At 39.7% G+C, this 22769-nt stretch overlaps 1 protein-coding gene across 2 annotated transcripts in view; it reads right to left on the bottom strand.

The window, feature by feature from the left end:
• Positions 1–133: 133 nt before the first annotated feature.
• mamo (zinc finger protein 628-like) overlaps positions 134–22769 on the bottom strand; it is a 63537-nt gene continuing 40901 nt past the window's right edge. For both annotated transcript variants that reach the window (XM_089079926.1, XM_089079924.1), the window contains exon 4: positions 134–15851. In XM_089079926.1, coding sequence (XP_088936052.1) covers positions 14760–15851 — 1092 coding nt within the window. In that variant the 3' untranslated portion in view covers positions 134–14759. The remainder of the gene's footprint in view (positions 15852–22769) is intronic.

Below are 22769 nucleotides of genomic sequence, written 5' to 3' on the forward strand. Positions count from 1 at the left end.
AAAATATATCTGATTAGTAATGGTCCACGAGTGTGATTCCCATTTGGAATTACCTTTACCTTCCTTGAAATGAATCCTTTTGATAACTAGTAGGAAATGTATTCGTAAGGAAAGAACAGACATCGACGCAGACTTAAGTGAGATTGGACAGAATGTATTTATTTATCTTTAAAGTGTACGTAGAGTAAAGTAGATCAATGCAATTGTTATGAGTAGTATCGAATAGTAATTGTCATACGAGTTGCTAGGAACGAGTATGCATACCCACAACACCGAGGAGCTTCAGCCGCTCATTTTTTTTCTTATTTTTTGTTTGCACGACACTGATATACATTAAACGTTACAAGATAGCAATAACGATTATCACCACGCCAGAAGTTCCATCATAATCATCATCATTATCATGATCATTATCATCATCATCGTCGTCGTCATCATCATCATCATCATCTCGTTATCATCATTGACGTTATTATAGTTACCTTACAGCCACAGCTTTATTACACAACTTACAATTCTTTGGCATCTCGCGGTGGACACCGGATTCAACAACAACGTACTACATACATACGCAGACGCTCGCAATCATTTTAAAAATATCACAAAAAACGCGACGCGTAATTACGTAACTAACTAACGTAGTCCCGTTGTGAGATTTGTAGAATTAATTGATACGCGGTCGAATCGTTCGCCGAGTCAAGATCCCTGGACATTTCCATTCTATTTTTATGAAATATTGGGTGTAAATTCGAGCTTTTATATACGGTTTTACATCCGACGGAAGTTACGAATTTGTAACGATCGTTTGTTCGACAATCATAGTTATTGCGATCGTCCGGTTTGCACTGAAATGTTCCGTGGTTTTTTTTTTTTTTTTTTTGAATTCGTGAAATTTTTACACGGAATCTAGAACGTCTGCGAGCGTGTCAATCTGACATGATTCCGTTTTGAGCGCATTATTTATTAAACATCCTCTTTAGGAATATCCGGCGTGATCGCGCATTCAATATCGCAAAGAGAATTCCCATTTATAGCCAGAATAAAACTTGCAGTTTATATATAAGGCAGGTCGCGATAGTTAGACTGCACGATTAACGATTGGCGAACACGAAATCTCGTGTGGGAGCTAACGATTTTTTTAAGACCCTCGCAGTCAAAAACTTTATATAATCCAATGCGATTTTTATGCATTTTCTCGAATTTTTTTCGAAGATTAAATCAATATTTAATAAAATATATAAATACAGAATTAAAACATTTTTTTCGTTCATTCATGTATCTAAATTTGGAGAATTAACTTGTTTTTATACAACGTATTTATTCGTAAACTTCCAATTTCTAAAATTTATTCATATATATATAATCAAACTATTATATAAAAGAAATATATGAAATTTAACTGGTTTTGTCTGTTTAAATTGCTATGATAACTACTGTCTTTTCTTACCTGTTTCGAGACTCGACGAAGATTCGTATCGATTAGATAACAATAATTAATCGAGACAACGTGCGAGCAATAATCTGCTGACAACATTCTCGACAGCTTTAACAAACAAATGAGAAGGCAGCGTTCGTCTCTCTTTCGTACTGTTCTAACTACGAAACTGTTACCTTTTCCAAGGCAAAATAAAATCACTTCATAACTCTATGCTTCCCCATATATAAAAAGTATCATCTCGTGCAAACCTGTCAGTCTAATTTTTTAAAAATTATATCTTCCAATATTTAACAAAAAAACAAAAAAAAAATTTTACAACGCATTCCGTTTCGTGAGCGACTTAAAGTACTTTGTGAAATTCTTATTGTATCCGCGAGGACGATCATTTTGACGGTGAGACAGAAAGCGGTGGTCGACGGAAAGTCCTCTCGGATAGCGTATCGGACTTTAAGAAAGGTAAAGAACGCATCTTCCCTCGCACAACAAGTTAAAACGTTAACAAGCATCATTCGCACTCTGCTTCGTGGAAAGGGGAAATAAAGGAAGGCCCGCCGAACCGTACTCGAACTTGTATGCGTCTTGCGTCTCGCGCGCGTTTGGTGCCCGGCACGCCGGTCCGTCGTCCGTTCCCGGGACGACGCCGCGAACTCGGTTATCACAATCTGCGTGGCGTACATGAGCCTTACAAAAAATACAATACTTGTGCGCTCGCGACTTTGTATGTATATCACAGGCGACCGGCGCACCGTCGCGGGCGCGGCGCGGTTTCGTCGCGCTAATCGCGCACCGTCACTACTTGCGCCCCGTCCGGCCGCGATTTCCACCCTCCGTTTTTACGACAAACTGCGCGTTGCAGTGGAGCGAGCGTGGAACTGGGACGACGGAAGTCCGATTCGGCGGTTTCTCGCATGAAAACATTCCGCTCTAAACTCTATCGCTAGAATCTGCTCAAGTCGCAAAGTTCCAAGGTGCCAAGCCGAGGGATTCGTGGCCGATTCGTTGATACAGCTGGTAGTCTTCTAGAAAGAAGCTAAAAAGGGAGCGAATCTCTGAGCGAAGTGAAGACTTGCCAATACCACGCGGAATAGTTTAGAGTGGACTTAAAAGAATCGCAGATTTTTAGCAACACTCTAGATCTCTAGAAATTATTCACGCGCGTCAGTACTAATTGTAAGATCAAAAACGAATCGTTTGTTGCATCGAAATATAAAATCGCACAACCATGTAACGTTAGGAAAAATATTCTCTTTGGCACATTTGAGACTCTTCGGCTTCAATCGATCATAATAAATATTAATTTATAATTGTGTTTCTCGCAATACGATTTTATCCGTTTAAGAATCGAGCTGCCAAAACACTTGGGAAAGACATAGAACTCGTTGTATGTGATGATGTATGTAAATGTGTTCAAAAGGGAAGCAAATGGAAATAGAAAGTACAGGAGATATACCTATCCTGGTCGAATACATTATTCGCGCTTAAGTATTCGATGTGCTTTTTTTTCATCTTCCATTCGTACGCACATTTTTCGCTCTCATCCCTTCCCACAATCTTTCAATATTACATTCTCTCTTTTTCTTTTATTCCTCGTTTTTCTCTGGCCAGGGTCGCTTTTCGTTTCTATCATTTCGCCTCTCATCTTTCATTTTTCTTTCTTTCATTCATTCCCATTTATTCTCGCGCGCACTTTCTCTCTTTCTCTCTCTTTCTTTCGCTCAACAATAACAATTGAATATGAATTAGAAAAATAACATTATATTGTAGACAACAATTGGTTACAATGTATATAATATATACCGGTAATAGAGTGGTGTGTTTGTTTCACACAATACTTTTATATTCCCCGTTATTTAAAGCGTACCAATGACGTGGGGCGCCGCGTTATGTGGCTCATAAAGACTACAATTAATTCGTCGTTTCGTAATCGTTCGTTTAACTTGGTCGATCGATCGTCGATCACGGCACTCGCGATCGATGGGGATCGGATTCAAGTGGGAGATTCGCATTTTTGTACCAACGGCCATTTATAATATATATACGTAATATATATCGAACGTACACTTTTCGAGAACGTGGATTCTACGCGCGATCTATGCGTCACGATTGCACGATTGCGATATCACGATCGACTTTAACGGATGTATAAGGCGGTATTGAAATATTAACATGACGTTTATTCCGCTTCTAATATGCACAAAAGTATTGAAAAAAATTTCAAGAAAGAATTTTATATCTTTTTATATTTATGATTATCCTAATTATAATTTAGAACCGATTTATATATCCCAATAAATCTTATAAAATAAAGCTTTGATTGTACAAATTATTCTGCGAGTTTTATTAAATATTTAAATATCGTAGTGATTTCTTTGTAATTTTTTAAAAATTAATATCAATAACGATAATAATAAAATTAACTTTTACGTAAGATTTAGTAATAAAACTCCCTGCAAAAATTATATTCGCAGTGTTTCGTTCCTTTTATCGTTACGTAGATTTCTTCATTTAAATTGCGACATGATTCTAAACCCCGTTAGAGGGGCGCGCACCAAAGATTTCGCGAGACATTGTTTTCACACGTTGCTCCAAGTTCCCTTAATTAATTAGTTAGTTAGCCGAAGAGCCAGAGGGTCGCGGACGCGTTCTTCGCTTTTGCACGACAGCGCCCAGCGTCAATGGAAAATTCGTGGACAGATTTCGAGACGGCATACGATATTACTTTTGACTCCCTCTGCGTCTATACTCCTTTCTCTCTCATTCTCTATTTTTCCGTTTCACTTCTTTCACTCTTTCTCCCTCTTTTCTCTTCACACCCCTTTTTTTCTTTCATCTCGACCGCATAAACGCGTTTCATTCCGCCATCTGTCATTTACGAGTGTGTTTCGTTTAATAAGCTAACACGTACTAGCTACAGTAAATCCTAATTACGGCTTGTACGACAGACATTTATGTATATATATATATAATATATATATAATATTTGTGTGTGTTGCGCGCGCGTAATATTATATATATAGAATATTTGTGTATGTATATATATATATGTAATATATAATATTCATATATTACAGTTAGATTGCTCATTGTCAATTCATCGGTTTATCACATTTAGTACAAGTTGAAAAATATCTCTAACATCCACGCGCGGCAGCGCGGACTCGCCTCCCCGCGCGGGAGGATCGCGCGCGTCCGCGACGCCGCTTTGTATAATAATTATCGTTAATTATGCTAGTTATTAAATTACAATTAATTAATTAATTAATTATCTAACGGTAGGTACGACAAACAATTATGATAATACGGCCACGATTTATTAGTTCTCCTCGCGACAGCAAAGTGATTGCAAAATCGACTTTCGTTAAGGTTAAACATAGAATCCTTCGTTATGTCGCGGAGCCTTTTCTATATCGTTGATTTTTCAAGTAAATATCTATCGGGTGTGTTTATTTCAGCAAAGCTATTCGACAGATAGGAAAATCAGATCGACGATTCGTCGTAACATCGTCACAGTCGGAAACGAAGACACGAAGAAAATAATGACACAATGTACTTCTGGGCGCACACACGTCTTCTCTATAACTTTTATTTAAATTCTTTTGACGTAAAAGAAGAAATGTAGAAATAAATAAAATATTTTTCAGAGTGATAATTTCTCGATAAGAAAGTAAGAATAAGAAAGTACACCTGTGTGAAAAAATTAAATTATGCGTACATATAAAAATCTATATTATTTTTTGTAAGTAGGACATCTACGTTCTTGATCAGCTGATTGACGTTAAATCGGCCGATATATGTTTAAAGAGGAAGTAACAGTCGCTTTATCGTTTATTATTACTGGAGCAACGATGCACCGATACGGCGAGCAAATTTAGCATAGCGGCGACTAATTTTGAAAATCGCAAGTCGCAGAATACATCAGAATACATATCAGAATACTTTTTATCTTTCCGATTTCAATCTTTTCTTTTGCAATCACGTTGATAGAAAAAAGGCTCCGAATTTTCTTAGGTTCACTATTACACTGACCGAGGCTCTAAAACGCTTAACTCTTTCGCGCATTTATTTTTTTATATATTTTTTTTTCGTTTTAAATCTCTTTAGAATAGACACCGAAGACACCGAGAGAGACTCGAAGGAAGTTTCGAAAAAGGAGATAAAGTCCGTTCGGCTAATTAGGTTCGAAAATGTCTGACTACTATAACGAGTCGAGCTACTACTTTCTACTTGTCGCATTGCGCTCTACACACGCGTGTGTTAGTGTAACACTGTCACGCGTTTTCTTTGTGTTTTCTTCTTCTTTTTTTCCTTTTTCTTTTTTTTTTGTCTTTTTATAACCTACGAGTAGTCGTTCCGTACGGACGGACCGACGGACACCGAGGATTGAGCAAACTGTTATTGCACGGAACGCGTGAAAATTGAAACACTCCCGAAAATTTCTCCTCCCCCCTTCTGCGTTCTACCAGCCAGCCGTGGATTCGCGAAAGAAGAGCCTATATTGTCTAATTTCGCACTTTCCAAAATAATATTTGAACTTTTCTTATCATGCATAAAAATAAAAGAAATCTAAAAATTTCAGAGAAACCAGATTTTGACCAAAATATCTTACGAAGAACTTTTATCGAAAATCAAATAGGTTTTTTCTTTGAACAAAGCACATTTAGAATCGTCTAAAAAATAAGAGATGTTTATTTATACATTTAAAATTTAATTTATTAATTTATTAAAATGTTTTTTTTTATATTAAATGAGGTACATAATTTATTGTGCAAGTTTTCCGGAAAAAAAAGACTTTATGATAGATTAAGGGGAAAAGAAGTTAAGAAGTTAATTTGTTATTAAAAAATTCGATGCTAACGTGATAACTCTGAATTCTTGTAAACATTGTCGAAAATAGCATGATAAATACGATGACAGAGACATTATTTTTAAATTAAAATGTCGAATAGTCGATATTTTTCCGATTTAACGACATCTCTTTAATTCTCAAGACGATCCGTATCTAAATAGATGATAGCACGAGGACGTTCTTTCGTTGCAAAACATGTAAATTATTCGTATCGTTAAGACGGTCGGGATATCGATATCTTCCGATTGGCAGGTGTGCTTCCCTTTAGCGGGTATGCGAAAATACGCAATGGAGGATTTTCTGACGTGAATTGAATCACTCGCTAGCCGGAGGTCTCTATCGATCAAACATTAACGGCGAGAGACCTTCTTACACACAGCTTCCTATCTAAATACACTTAGCATATATCCTCGGAACATAGATAAACCATTAAAAACATTGTATATGTTCCTATCTACCTATACACAATATATAGATATAATGTTTGTATATCGTAACCATATTAATTAATATAATATTAATTACACATATATATATATATATATATATATGTATATATATATATATATATATATATATATATATATATACGATTAGAGTAAATAATTAATCCTTATGCATATATCACATCTGATCGTTCAGTCAGTATAGGAAGACCCTCGCCTCGCCGTAGACACATGCAAACCCGTTTAATATACGTTCCCTAATGTGTCTCTTTTTCCCTCTAACGTTTCATCTCTCTCGTCTCTGAGGATTCTGAAATTTGTCGCCTCACTACACAACCTTTTTTCCATCTTTCTTCTATTTTTCTTTCTCTTTCTTTCTTTCTTCACCTCACGCTCTTTCTTTTTTTGCTCTTCCAGCATTTTAAACTAGTGTTCGATAGTATAATTACTATCTAAACAGACATTTAAGTTTTGGTAAAAACCTGAAATCGCCATCGAATATCAATATAATACACTTATTATGTACTTATAGTATAAATATAGGAACATTCATTAAATATATTTTCATATATAATATTATCGTCATATATATATATTTATAATATTTATATTTTATATATATATATATATATATATATATATATCTTAGAATCTGCATATATATACAAATACATATGTGCGTATATACATATTTGTATATATTTATATATATATATATATTACTTGGTGTTGTAGCTATAACTTTAAACGTGATTTAAAATGCCCAATATACTCCATAACGTCTGAACCGTCCGGTCAGTCCACTGTTTTCGAGCGGATCGATGATTAAATCAAGCGTACCTCTGAACGAGCTAAACGCGAACTGAAAGAAACCACGCGGGTCAACAGATATGAAAGATATCGATCCTTCCTCGAGGGATTCTCCGAGGATGCAGGCCTCTTTTTATAAGGACACGTAACGTCGCGTCGGGTCGAACGTCACGACGCTCAGCGTGCACTTTCTCGACACGAGTATAGGCCATAAGAGAGACGGATTATAATGGATCATGGTTGCCTGCGTGTAAATATATCCGTAAATATAAGTATTACTTGTTAGTTAAATTATACAAAATATCGCTCGATATATCGGGCGCCCGATCGTCCGACCCCCGCGACGATCAAAGAATTCAATGGTCCAGAGTCCATTTTTTTTTAAACTTAGATATATAAAGACTCGATTTTTCTCGGGGTTAATTTTTTAATTAACTTTCTTAAAAAAGAAATCGTATTATAGGCAAAAATGAACTGAAATCGATATAATATCGATGTGTTCAAGCGTCGATGTTATAGATCGGAAAACAATCTCTGTGTTTATTCACAATTGGTGTCCAAGGTGCAGTTTGCTATGTCCGTAACATCGAGAATTGAATTTATCGAGATTATATCCCTGAGATTTAATCCCTGCGCTAAATCCTTTTGTCTTTACAAAGAACGGGATATTGCAGAATGCAATCCTCAATTTATATGATCGACGAATGTAAAGAACAATCGGGGGAAATGAAAGCTCGCCGGCCTATATTGTATGATAACGAAATTGCGTTACTCTAATTTATCTGGTATATTCCAAAAATTGAAAACTTAATCGGAAATAGAATTGCAGAAGTAATACGAATTCGAGTCAAAATTAAAAACTTTCACGTACATCACATTGCAATCAAATTGACTCTGCATCACTGTCTTGCAAAATATGGGAAATATAATTATTATAATATTATGTTATTAATCCTAAAAATACCAACCATATATGTATGTCCATTAGCAAGAATATATTACACTCAAAAATTTTTTAAATAAAATTTTTTAAACAATTACTATATAATAAGAATTATATAATTAGAAGATAATATTATTGTTATATATATTGTTATATAAATGTATTTAAAAAAAAATATATATATATATATATATAACTACAATACTTTAAAATTTCTCTCGATAAATTGGCTTCCAATCAAAGAAACCTATAGTGAACATAATATTTAATAGTTAATAATTTTGAATTTTCTCTTTTCCTCTTCGTAAATAATGCATATATGAAAAAGCTCCCCTTTCTCTCAATAGACAGACCGAAGAAAAGGTTGGCGTTCCTAGGATTATTTCGGAACTTGAAACATGCATCCTGCAGGCGCTCGTGCGCCCCGACATTGCAGTGCTGATATCACCAGCCTGAAAATACGAATCATGCGAGTCAAAAACTATCCGCGATCGTCTCGTACGTGCACGCGGGGCGCGGCGCGCTGATAAATATATTATCCCTCTGCATTCGGTGTAGGTAGCTCGTTACATTTTGCCAGAGTTCGATTGAAAGACGACTGGCTATCACGCGAGCTAACGTGCGACGCGGAGAGTCGCACACACGCCGCGCGATTAATTGATTCCCGGAATTCGATGTAAGTTTAAGAGTGAGCAAGAGCCTATAAACGAATTCGCGAGACTCGATATTCGCGTATAGATATATGTGTATCGTGCAATATATATATATATATATATATATATTGTATGTATCCAGCCATGTCGATTTATCCGATCTCCAGCATGTTCTCTATCGATTCTAACTCCGATTGCTCAAAACCTATGATCTGCTATGTGCGAATGACATTTACCGATGATTGTAACAAAGGCAGTTATGTAAGAGACAGAGCTATGTAATTTCGTCCAATCGAAAATGTTTGATGTCGCGTTAATTTGTTAATGTTGATTTTCTATATAATCTTTAATATTATTAAAACTTCTAAATTGATTAAAAGAAAAAGATTATATATTTTATGTCTTTAAAAAAAAAAAATTAAGATGTTAACACTTTTTAATGTTTTATATATCATTAATAATGTAATATATGTTATATGATAATATTCTGAAAGGCAACAAAAATAAATAATTTAATGTGCATTTTGCAACAATATCTTGATATAAATTAGATAATCAAGATTGCATATTAGATCATATTGCAATTGACATTATTAGTACGGAATATCATTGCGGCATGTCAAATTGATTCAAAGCGATTCGTAGTTAAAAATAAACGGTCGCGTCGAGCAAAATAAAGAATTTTTATATTTCGACGCGGATGAAACGTTGCTGTTTCGATTTCGGGATCAATATTAGTCGGATAAAAAATATTCTTCAGCTCGCGTCAACAATCATATACACATGGTAGACTTAATCGATCTTATCACATATGATTTTATGGCTAAATCTTGTCAGATTCCAACTAATAGTGAGAAATGACTAGTAGTTTGCTATACTAAACGTCTGGCACGCATTACTAAAATATCACATGATTTAATTGTTACTTTGAGGTACCTTAACGATCACGTTCTTAAAAGAATGTTTCTTTGTCTTCCGACGTTTGTCAAGAACGATAGGGAAAGAATCGCAACTCGCGGGGTCTTTGTATCGACTATTCGAGTGAGAGAGAGTAGAGAGTACGCGCGTCTCTTTATCCGGTTAATTCAACAAAGCGGCGGTGGCTGACTCGAAGTCGTACTACTGTCTACAAAATACAATTAATACGGTAACTAAGAGTAACAACGCATTCCGCTATAACGTTTCCGCTGTAAACGAGATTAGATTGTCCGTGTAGTCACTATTTAGCGTTATTACGCTCGAACGCAAACGCTGTACGTCCGGCGGTGCTTCCGGTGGCTTTAATTCGGAGGCGTACTTTCATTCGTTCCCATCTTCCAGAGCGGAAGGACAACCGAATTCGGAAAGCGGCAAACGGCCCTAAAATTACTTTTCCCGGCTGCATTCGCATTGCAGCTCGCGCGTTTCCTCGCCTCGCTATCGCAGTACGTCGGTATAGAATAATCGTTTGGCACTGTGTCCTATCGAATCGCGATTCAAGTCACGATCATAAGCAGCACATCGGCGAGAGATCGTGCGAATCTCTGCAACGGGATCGCAAACTCTTTACGCAAACATGCTGAAAACGCAAGAGCGCCCGAAAATTCTCCGAGATCTATAAATCAGAAGTTGCCCCAAAGATTGTGAAATCTCTGATAGAATCTTAGAATTCGGAGATTTAAGAATCGAACATCACGCGCAAACAAATCGAATTTGATTTTAGAATAAAAAGAAGTAAAACGATGATGCACATTATTAGAATATATAAAGTTCGAAAATAATGTGTATGGATAATTCTAAATTTGTCACTTCCATAAATTTTTCTTGAGAGAAAAAAGATTTCAATACTAAAATTAAATTAATAATATCATAAAAAAATATGTTAAAGAACTTTTCGTATATATTACAGATGTGCAGCAACATTTTTGAAAACATTTATCATCAACTGTTGAAAATTACAATTGAGTTACATTTACATATCACGTATTACTGTCATACTACACTTCAATTAAATCAATATTAAGTATATATTAATAAAATTAGATTAATATTATTTTACTTCAATTCGATATTGTTTTAGGAGCGAAGATTCCGAAGATTTCCGGGGTTCAAGTTTTTTTTTTTCCAGACTCAAGAACCTCGCCTCTGTTTTATGACGAGGCGACTTGCAGCTTTTCGGTTATCACAAATCCGATAGTGGAAGTGGAAATGGAACGGCAGTGGGCGGACATTGGGCAGTTGGACTAACGATCGGAGCGTCAGACGTCATGGAACTGTTTTCTTTAATCTTCTAGTTCGCGCTCCTCGAGTCCGAACGCACGAGGACCACATATATGTGTCCGGCTTATTAGGGCGGACGAGTGTATGTGTGTGTGTGTGTGTATATATATATATATATATATATATATATATATATATATACATATATATATATATATATATATACATATATATATATATATATATATGGCGAAACGGCGAGAAGTGGGAAATTAAAACGATGTGAACGCGAGCGAAACGCTTCCCGCGCCTCGCCGCGAATTCTCGTTGACATTCGTTGGACACGTTCCTCTTAATAAAATCTCGACACGATGGTCGCACCACCGACCACGGACGACACAATATCGACATATCATCTAATCATTAAATTACATCCTTATCGAGACGGTATAATAATACGGTAATTACGGACTAAATTGGCCTATCGCAGCACCGGGCCGGTCTTGGAGGGAAATTGAATTTTCGCCCGACGGAATAGATTCTTTTCTCCCTTGTTCCACTTTCTCTCGCTTCCTATTTATATCTTTTTTTCTTTCCTCCTCTCCTTCTCCTTTTCTCTTCTTTCATTTTTAAACACTTTCCTTTTTGGCACGGTAGATATTAGCTGGCAATCTAGAGCTTCTCTTTATTCTTTCTCCTCCTGGCATTTCGTCTTCACATCATTTTTTTCATTTCTCGGATAAAGGTACCGGCCGGCCGGTATCTAGCGATCAACCCTATTCGTTAGATAGCACCTTCGTTATTCAACTTCGTTTCGCGTACTTTCGAGAGCGCGCGAAAGTACACAGAGCAGCAAATACACTATATATCACTTAAGGGCTAGGTAAGTGTTCTGACCAAGTGGAGGGATTCGGTCTCGTAAGTGATCCTTCGAGTTTGCACAAGTTTCCCTAAGAATTGTCTCCTTCTCTCGATTTCTCTCGCTATGAGAACGCACGATCGGACTTGGTTTATGAAGTGGTCGAAAGTTAAAGCTACTTACGAGACCGATCCCAAGAGAATGAGCCGGCCACTCTCGTTCTACTGTTCATAGATGAACAGTACTGTGCTTAGATGAACAGTATGTCGTTATTGTATATGTATGTATGTGTATGTATGTATGTACACACATATATATATATACACATATATACATATACATATATATAGCGCACATACACGTATATAAATACCTAAGAGAACGACTAAATGGAGAGGATTTTTGAAAGGATCGAATATAGACCGTGCAACAAGACGCTACTTCGCGGCTCCCGACGACGAACCTAAATCGCGCTGGTGTCTCTGACGTAGACGGGAGAAACGAAAGATATATATTATTGCTATTCGCATCATCAAGGAAAGGATTATTCGTTCGTTCATTCAGGAATTCAAAGGCACCGGCAACGCTTTCCGGGAGGTTCGCCCTCCCGATCGGTGCCAACATCGAACACGTCATTTTACACGGATGATTATTATAAACGCATCAGTTAAATGAATAATTTAAACCTCTATGGATTAAGATAAGATAGAGAATTAAGATAGAGAATTCAAAGCAAGATGCACCACAGTTGCAGCGTATTTCTATCCATATCTCGAAGATTATTTAAAAATAATGTTAGGAAAAATACATATATTTATTTATTTTTAATATATGCTTTGGATAAATAAAAATGGATGAATAGACATTCTTTTTCGGAAAAAAGCATAATTTTGTCCATAGAGGATTCATAAATATCAAAACGTATATTACATGTATTATATAATTTTTATACTTTTGTCGTAATATACATAATACTCTTAATCTTGATCTCTTCCATTACATCAAGATTATCTTTGAGTTTCATTTTTTTTACATTAAATTACAAATAAAAGTAAATTTAAAAAAGCCAGAAGTTTCTGACTTTTAAAAAGTTCATCACGAAAAATCGTTTATATGCCTCACCACGCCTCTGACTGCATAATTAAAAATATCTAGTGTAAAAATATCAAGTTGTAGACTTTTAATAACTTATCGTAATTTCCATATAATGTCAACATATCATGCATGTATAGACCAATTACCAGGCATTTTTCGTGGCAAGAGAATTTGAAAAATTTTTAAAGTACCAAGAAACTTACTTTTCCAAAAATTTAGAAAAATTAATCTTGAAACGTTAAAAGGGCACTTAAGTTAAAAAGTTCATGTAGTTTCTAATTATGAAATCTAATTTCCTTAAGTTTGAAATTTGTTTATCTGTATTTTTGAAAAGTAAACTTATCATCAGCAAAACCTTTAAATTTCGCGGAAAGTAAATTTTCATCCGTGTAAAAAAAAGAAAGAAATAGGTTCATCGACGTGTTCGAGTCCGCACGGAGCTCGCGTAGAGGGAAATTATCGTTATCGCACGCGGCATCGTCATCGCGAATTATATTACATGTCGAGTACACATCGAGTATATCGAGGTTAGCTATTACATTACAAATATATCACTTTGTCGATGGAGCACGAAGACGAAGAAGACAACAAAAAAAAGCCTTTGACCGTCGGCTTTCGCCCGCCGCGTCGTTGCGTTCTTTGGTTTTGTTCTTTCTCATTTTCTTCTTTTGGTTTCATATTCCTTATCACAAGTTAGTCTCACTATCGTAAAGCAGAAACCATTGTCAGACGTACTGGTAGATCGTAATATAGTGAAGATCTCGCGCGCTCACATTTAACTACATTCTCCCTTGTCTCTCCGTAATTGACGCGTCTTGTTGGGCCAGCGACGATGGACAGACGCGGTCCGATTTCTTTCCTCTATCTTTTTTTGCGTCTTTCTTCCTCTCAGTAGAAATCCTTCAGCAGTTTCATCCAATGCTTGTACTCTTTGCGAGCAGAACGATTTTCGCTCGGCAACGATCAGCCGAAAGCGTCAATGATAACCGACGCGGACTCGAGGTATGATCTCGTGAACGATCGAATATTCCAAAATCTGGATTTTAATCTGGATACTAAAGTGCGAATCAGTTAAGCAACATTCAGAATTATTGCCGTTATCGCCTTGCGACACTTTTATTAGTGGAAGTGAGGAAGTGAGTTTCTGTCTTCCGAATAGCGTTATCGGAGAGAAATAATTAGCACATAAAGTAGATAATTTGCTCCCCGCACTATTACTCTATACGTAACACGTAACATCTGCCGTTGAGCGCACAAAGAGAATGTCGTTTCTATTCTGCTCGTTATTAAAGTGTTATATCTAATATTCTGTGTTATTCGTATCATTTTGCGAGATCAGTCCTCGAGTCATCTCGCGACGGTCGTGGCGCATCAACGCGCGGAGGGACGTACCGGAGAGAAGGAGGTACGTCGACGCGTTGCTCTTCGGCTCCGAGGAGGCCGAGGCGGATGAGCCGAGTTGCAATCGCGTTAGCGCTGGTGGATGTGCGTGGTGAGATGCTTGGAGAGGTAGTCAGCCCGCGCGAAACATTTGCCGCACATCTCGCAGTGGTACGGCCGTTCGCCAGTGTGGATGCGTAGATGCCTCGTCAGGTCGCTCTTGCCGCCGAAGGCGCGGCCGCAGAACAGGCAAACGAACGGCCGTTCGCCGGTGTGCTTGCGCACGTGCAGCTTCAGATTTTCCTTAGACCTGACGCATTTGCCGCAGAATGGACAAGCGAAGCGCCGCTCGCGGCGATCGGCCTCGCGAGTACCGCTTCGCGCGAGGCCGATCATCGCCTCGGTGGGCTCGTGCCGATCGTCGTCGACGGCATTATCGTCCACGTCGCCGGCCTCACTGCTGGTACCACCGCCGCCGCTGCCGCCACCACCGCTACCAATCCCGCCGCCGACTCCAGCGGCGGTGGTCTCTGTCATCTGTACCTCCACCGCATCGCCGGGATTCTCCTGAACGCTCGCGGTCTCCGAGACGCTCTCGTCGCCGCGCGCGCCCTCGGAGAATACGCCGCGCATCTCCTCGGCGTCGCCCGGATTCGTCGTGGTATCGCTACCGGTCTCCACCTGGGACGGCTCGCCGGTGCTCGAGACCTGATCGCTGCGCTCGGCCGGCGCCGAGACGACGACGACGCTGCTCTGAGGTTCGGGCGCGCGCTGCAACCGCTCGAGGGCGTGATTGAGACGGTGCTTCTTAAAGGATTTTAGATACCTGAACTGCATGCCGCATACGTCGCAAGTGAAGAGCTTGTCGGCCGGTAGCCGCGCGCGATGATTCTGCTCGCGGTGCTTCACGTAGGCGGACCGGTAGCGGTAACGCTGACCACACTGCTCGCACGTGAACGGCTTGTCGTCGCTGGTCTGGCCGGCGTGCTGCAGCAACGCGTGCCGCTCCAGCAGCCACGGCGACGGGAACGTCGCCAGGCAGACGCCGCAGCGACGCGCCAGTCCGGCCAGGCCGGTGAAGCCGCCGTGGCCAAGGATGCCGCCGCCGGCGCCTCCGTGCGCGCTCGTCCGCTCCACCAGAGCGCCCCATCCGCCGGCTTCCAGCCCGAGGGCGAGCGAGACCTGCAACAGGGAAGGAAATTACGTCGCACACGTTGCGTGACACGCGGTATGACGCGGTACGCGACTTGAGTCGCGAGATTCGAATAATTCAGGTACTTCGATTAATTGCAATCGCTAATTGCATAGCCTGAATAATTTCAACGATTTCCCGATAGCGCCGAAGATCGAGATTAATTCCGAATAATTCAAACAGAATTCGAGTACTTCGAGCAATTTCAATAATTCGTGCGCTTCGAAAGAGATAGCTTCGTACAATTTGAATGATTTTACTGAAAAAAAAAAAAGAACCGTGTTTCAATTGATTTCACACTTTTCATTTGTGCTCACGAATGTAGTTTGAATGGCGCGTCGCGGCGGATGTCTCATGGCGGGAATCGTTTCACGCTCCAATGGAAGATTATGAACTATGCACTTACCCTTTGTATCGCACGGACGCGGCTTATGATAGCGATAAACAATCCCTACGGCATAATATCGCTCTGGGTTTCACGCGAGATTGGATACACGGCGGGGATTGCGTAGCGGAGACAGGCAAGAACACGTATGCACGTGACATATTGTTAACACAAACAGTTTGCAGCTTTTATTTCACAAATTGTTAATTTACAACTATGATATGCATTCGTTCGTCTAAGAACCGAAACAAACCAGGTTTTTTTTTTCTTTAATGTACTTCTTTTTACGCCAAGCCAAATCAGTTGTGGCTATCCGCTATGATCGGAACGTTCCTGAACGCGTTGTCGATGTTGGTGGAGCTTTTACGGACGAGAGTGGGCTTTTTTCAGGAGTGGGTTTTGCCTCTCACGAGTTTCTACGAGATATCGAATTTTGCCAATTTTTTTTTTTCCGAAACGTTCGATTCCTGCCGACATACAGCTGAAATGTATATGTGTACACAAGCGTTCGCGCGTATTTGTATATAAACGCCATTAAATCGAGACTCAGTTAAGCTCACAAATTTCAGGACGCATACGGCTGCGATTTCACGACTTTGATTAAAAATTTCGCGACGTTTAATTCCGGATGAACTTGAAATCAGACTTCTTAACAACCATCTGCGAAACTTGCGGTTCAGATCGAAACGTATCGGATGGACGGAAATGCTCTCAATTCACTCGTTCAATCGCCTCCTCACAGTCGCGTCCATCTTACACGTTCATCTCTACAGTGCTCCAACGAACGCTTGTGCGACGCAAATGACACAATGAGCTCGAGGGCACATCGCGATTTTTGACAATACATTTTCCTATCTTTTCTTCTCACAGGTCGTTCGGAATACAGGCAAGCGTATGACGCATCTGCGATGTCAGAGTCTTCTCACTCAATTTTTAATTCTTGGATGCTTGCTTCTTCTAGGTCAAAAATGTATTAAAATGACCTTTTTATTATCATAAAAAAATTTTTTCGAAATAATTTTTCTTACATAATAAGGAAATAATTAATTTTACTTATTTTTAAATTGATGCAAGAAGAGATGCCAGACTAAAGCGCGTTTTATAAATCATAGAATAAATAATATAATAATTATTATATTATTTTTGAAACTTATTGTCACTATGTTCAACAGTTTAATAAAAAATACGGCAAAAATATTCCGTTTAGAAAATGTGAGATGTAGACTCGATCGCGCACGTGTGTCGGGCATATTGCCTAATCACGTATGTACAAAGTTGACATCACGTTGCTCTGCTATCGCCGAACGGCCCGTAGAAATAAACTAGGATATCCAAAAACGCGAGACGCATTGGTCGGTTAGCCGGTAGTCTTCTTTTTATTTCACCGCAACGAAGATCGCGCTTCGATAACTCACATACGTGTCCTATCGCAGCCCGTAATATCTAAGATCAGCAAGGTCGCACTCGGGAGTTCCGAGTATCACGCGATATCGTACACGTACAAAGTGTTCGAAAAGCAGAGAAGAGCAAACAGTACAACCGAATTAAAAATATATCAATGTTGGCAATTGTAAAAAAATCATGCGAGTATCTTCGAATCTTATCAATGAAAAGCAAAATTATACATCACGTATAGAAATATTAATTTAACACGTTTTTATTAATATTGCGATAAAATGTATTTAAATCGCAATGCTGAAATATTATTAATTACTTTCTCTCTTATTGCAATTCTTATTGTGTAATTAAAAAAATTTTGGAGTAAATCATACAATATACATCATGATGAAAAAATAATTTGTTTAGTTCAGGACAAAAAATGCAAATATATCACATGATTTGCTGTAGTGTTAACAAACGATACGTCATTTTATGTATTGATATGCAATCGCATTTTTATTTTCGATTTGTTGTTTTTTATACTTCCTTTTCTTTCCTTCCAAATTCTAAAAGTTGATAATTTTATAGTTCTTTTGTGTGTGTGTGTGTGTGTGTGTGTGTGTGTGTGTGTGTGTGTGTGTGTAATTCATCGTCGTAAGAACTCAATGATCTCTAGAGTGCGACCAAGGAAATCTCGAAATAAGATGATTGAGGTATTACATGTTTGATTGCGTCTCTTTCGCAACAGAAAATTGAAGATACTTTCAATTTTTCAATTAAATACATTTTTCTCAAACGCGATTAAAAAACATGATACTGTTGCGCATAAGCATCGAGAGTTTTTACGTTTCTAGAAAATTTATTTTATTCTGAGCTATGACAAGTGCGAGTTATATTGCTCTTAATTTTCCGCGACAACTCGGTGCATCGGAATATCGAGTGCACATTGTCGAATGCATCGCGGAGAGATCGTAACGGCACCATTGGCGTTTGCGTTCCGTTTACAGCTCTCCCGTATCCATTCTCGCAAAGTCCGATAATCGAATTACTAACGCCGCGAGATAGTTTCGAGAGTCTCGTCGCAAACAAACATTTTCTCGTCGGCACTCAAATTCCGTCTCTCGCTCGCTCGCTCGCTCGAAGAACAACGTTCGCTTTTTTTTGCTGACAAACTATGTGTACACTACACATTTCCCTCTGTCTTTCAACTTCCTCTTTCTCTCTCTTTCTCTCACACAAACGCACGCACACAAACACACACACACACACATTCTTTCTCTTTCTCTCTTTTTTTCTTCTCCTTTTTTTTTTCTTTGTCTCTTTCTCTCCGTCTAATATTCGATAATCAAGCGAATGGGCGTGGGTGCTTGGTGTCGAGATGTGCTAAAGTGGAATGGCATTCGATTTCTTAAAGGTCCGGTTACATGTGTTGTTACGCTTTAACAGCACGTTATTAAATCCTGGAAAAGCAAAATCTAAGATCTGGTTGGCACAAAACGAAACGAGTAGTGGTTGCCGCGGGCACCGGCCGCGTCGCGTCGCGTCGCATCGTGACGAACGGACGGACGGACGGACGGACGCCGCAACGAGTCGTTACAAGTATGAAAAATATTCCGGTAACCATTAACACCGTTTAAAAAAGTTATTGCATCTGGGTAACCTATGTTGTATAGGTACACGTTCTCTTTTATCGTATATTGTACAAATATTGTTGTAAGTCGGTAGTACAAACGTTACTGTAGAAAACATAACAATTCGTAGGTTTTTCGTATGTCTTTCGTATCTCGTTACGGAAAGCTTAAGTGTTATACAATCTGTTAGTACTATATGCGAGATTTTCGATCTACAGGGTGACTCCGAAAATATTGAACACTGCGTTGTCTCTGCGTATATGTGTCCATCCGTGTGTATATGTAACGTGTGTACGTGTGTGTATATGCTCTCTCTCTCTCTCTCTCTCTCTCTCTCTCTCTCTCTCTCTCTCTTTCTCTTTTCCATCCTCTGTATCTGTTGATTACCGGGAAATCAAAAACGGAATTGCAATGAGATTCGATCCCGATTGTAACCGAGCCTCGACAGACGGGCACTACTTTCGCCGGCACTTTAGGAAACACCATAGCATTTAATTGTAATACTAGAAACAAAAAAAACGTATTCGTCTCATTTAAATTATATGTGTATAAAACGTAAAAAAAAAAAAAAATTTACAAACTTGCGGATAATTTTACGCGGTCCCCTTTGTGACGCGTGTTTCTTTCGCAAACCATCGCAAAATGCGCGCTCGCGAAGGAAAGTGACGCGAAATGCATTTGTGGATCTCGGACTATGTGCTTACTAAGTATCGCGATTATACAATGTTGCCCCGTGGAACAATGACGGAAACGGATGTGTCTTGGGTGCGAAATATGCAGCGGGTGCACAATACGACCGACGTCCGACAATGCTGATAATTCTCGGTACTCTTAGCTTTCGTTATACCTTCCAGCGTTGGTATTTAAAGTCGACGACGGTATGTCCCGGCGTTTCCGTGCAAAAATGTTACGCTTCTCCAAAATGTCTTAAAAAGTGAAGATGTTTCAAATGTCTTCGCGCGAATCGTGTTTTAAATACGTATTTCTCTCGAGTACGCCGCTAAATTTACTTGGAAAGTGTTACGCGCTCCGCAAGTAAAATATATCACATTTACGTTGCTCCAGTTCAGCATTTCGCGTATTTCCCATTTGACATTCCCTATTCTTGCAACCCTTTCCGATCATACCGTGGCCCTCGATCGCATTTCGGGAGAGACGCCAAATTACTTTGTGAAACACTTTCGCACACGGGATGAAAGATATCGTGTGTACAGGCGAGAGATACCCTCACATCTGTACATTCGCGCGCGAATACGCACGCATACGTGATGCGGTAAATCGGTAAATTCATCAAACGCGGTTATCGAGCGTTGGCGAGAGCGCGTCGGCGAGCTGTACGCCCCGTAAGATATGACGTGTCGGGCGTACAACTTTTTTCTATACTTTTTTTTACATATACGCGATGTACTTTGAAAAGCTCGGCCAGAGGGAGAAAGAGCGGCTTGACAAGGCTGAGCGTCGTGATATAAGGGTGGAGGGAGGGAGAGGGTGTGCGAGCGGGGAAAAACGCGGGGGTAGCGACAGAGACCAGGGAGAGCGAGAAAGAGAGAGGCCGTGATCCTGCCGCGTCGACCTTATTGGCGGAATTCCCGCGGAAGAGATCCCATTAATAACGGAGCGACAAGCAGGCACGTACCCGCGGCCCGTCGCAGGGAGGGACGCGGGGTGGGATGCACGTGCTTCACGAGTCGGTATACACTGCTGCATCTCGCCGACGCGCGTTGCATACACACGCGGTCTCTCTCTCTCTCTCTCTCTCTCTCTCTCTCTCTGTCTCTATCCTGTAGATGTGGAATACACGTGCGCGCGAATGTGAACCCGACGGTGATGACGACGACGACGACGACGACGACGACGACGACGACGACGACAACGACAACGACGCGAGCGGAGCTGTCCGTCCTTTCACGTTACGAAAGAAAAATTGCAGGTTTTGCAAAAAATACAATCACGATATAAACCGATTTGATTCGTGCTATCGATATATCGCGCAACGCCCGAAACATCGAAGATTGCTTGAAACGCTAAACGTGACAAATATGTCATACTACTTTTCCTTTTAACGTAATGAACTGATAATTATCCGGTAATGTTTAAGATTTAATCGCTTTTTTGTCAATTTAAATTGTCATTTGTCCATTGTGATTATCGTACTCGATCGACATAATTGCTAACATTTAAAATATTAGTAGCAGCATTAATCATAGCAATATCTTAACACGATAAACTAATTTTTCTTCGTTTTATTTTATCGGCAAGCGATGTTCAAGATCTAATTATTTCTTCCTTCGTTTATTGAAAGAAATCAGCTGTGATCAACTGATTGCATTGTGCAATCAGTAATATCGATATTTGCGATACCGATAGCAACATCGATCGTATGGCTTCTTAAAAGAGATTTTCGACAAACGAATTTTTTTGTAATTGTCATCTAAGAAATATAAATTTGTCTAAAGTATAATTCAACAATTGTTTTATATATATATATATATATATATATATACGTATACGAACAGTCAAGTGCCTCTATATAAAATTCCTTATAAATTTCATTATTCATTCGCAACTTTAAAACATAATTCGATTTACAAACCGTCTTATTAAATTTTTAACAATTTTTCCCAAATCGAATTACTACTAATCTTCGGTGTGTCGTTAATTTAAATTTTTCGATAAAATATATCTATCAATATATATCAAAATGCATTTTTTGCTTCTGTCATCTTGTGCAAAAGCCTGCCGATCGTTGACAGTGTAGATCTTTAGCGCTGCTAACGACGCGTTCGCTACAGGCATCCGAAAATCGGCCTCCGGGCATCGAGAATCGTAGCGCAAGTACGTAGTGACGCGGGTACGCTACGGGAACGTGTCGCCGAGTGACCCGATCCGCAAACTTGCGAAACGCGCGCCCCGCGCGATGCCTCTAACTGGGCTAGTAGTAACAGACGGTGCTCGCGGTGGTAATCAGACGCAACTCGGCGCGGCACGGCGTGGCAGCGGCGTGGCAGCGGCGACGACGGTGGCGGTGACGGTGGTGGCGGCAGTAGTAGCGATCGTATATCGTCGTCGATATGTGTGTATATGTGTTTGTGCGAATCGTGCAGGCAGCGGTAGGCGTAGGCTTAGCGTGCTCAGATCGGGCGCTCGCACACCTGCCTGCGCGGCCCCGCACACACGCGTACGCGTGTACGTAGAAGATACACGATAGCGTAGATGCAAGCCGCGCGTGTGTGCGTGTCCTCTACGTGCGTTGCATGTGATGCCGCACGCGTAGGCGTGCCTACCTACGCTCGGAATCGCGCAGGTAGGCGTGACTTGGGGCGGCGCCAGGTGAATACACCCCTGACCTATGCTTTCTTCCCTCTCTCGCTTTCCCTTCGCTCTCACCCTCATTCCTTAAATTCCTTCTCTCTCTCTCTTTCTCTCTCTCTCTCTCTCTCTCTCTCCCCTCTCTCCCTTCCTCCCTCTCACGCCTTCCTCCCTTTCTCTCTTTCTCCCTCTCTCCTCCTCCC

This window comes from Pogonomyrmex barbatus, unplaced genomic scaffold (assembly GCF_055798465.1).
Source record: "Pogonomyrmex barbatus isolate J1 unplaced genomic scaffold, ASM5579846v1 scaffold1, whole genome shotgun sequence".
NCBI classification, from domain to species: domain Eukaryota; kingdom Metazoa; phylum Arthropoda; class Insecta; order Hymenoptera; family Formicidae; genus Pogonomyrmex; species Pogonomyrmex barbatus.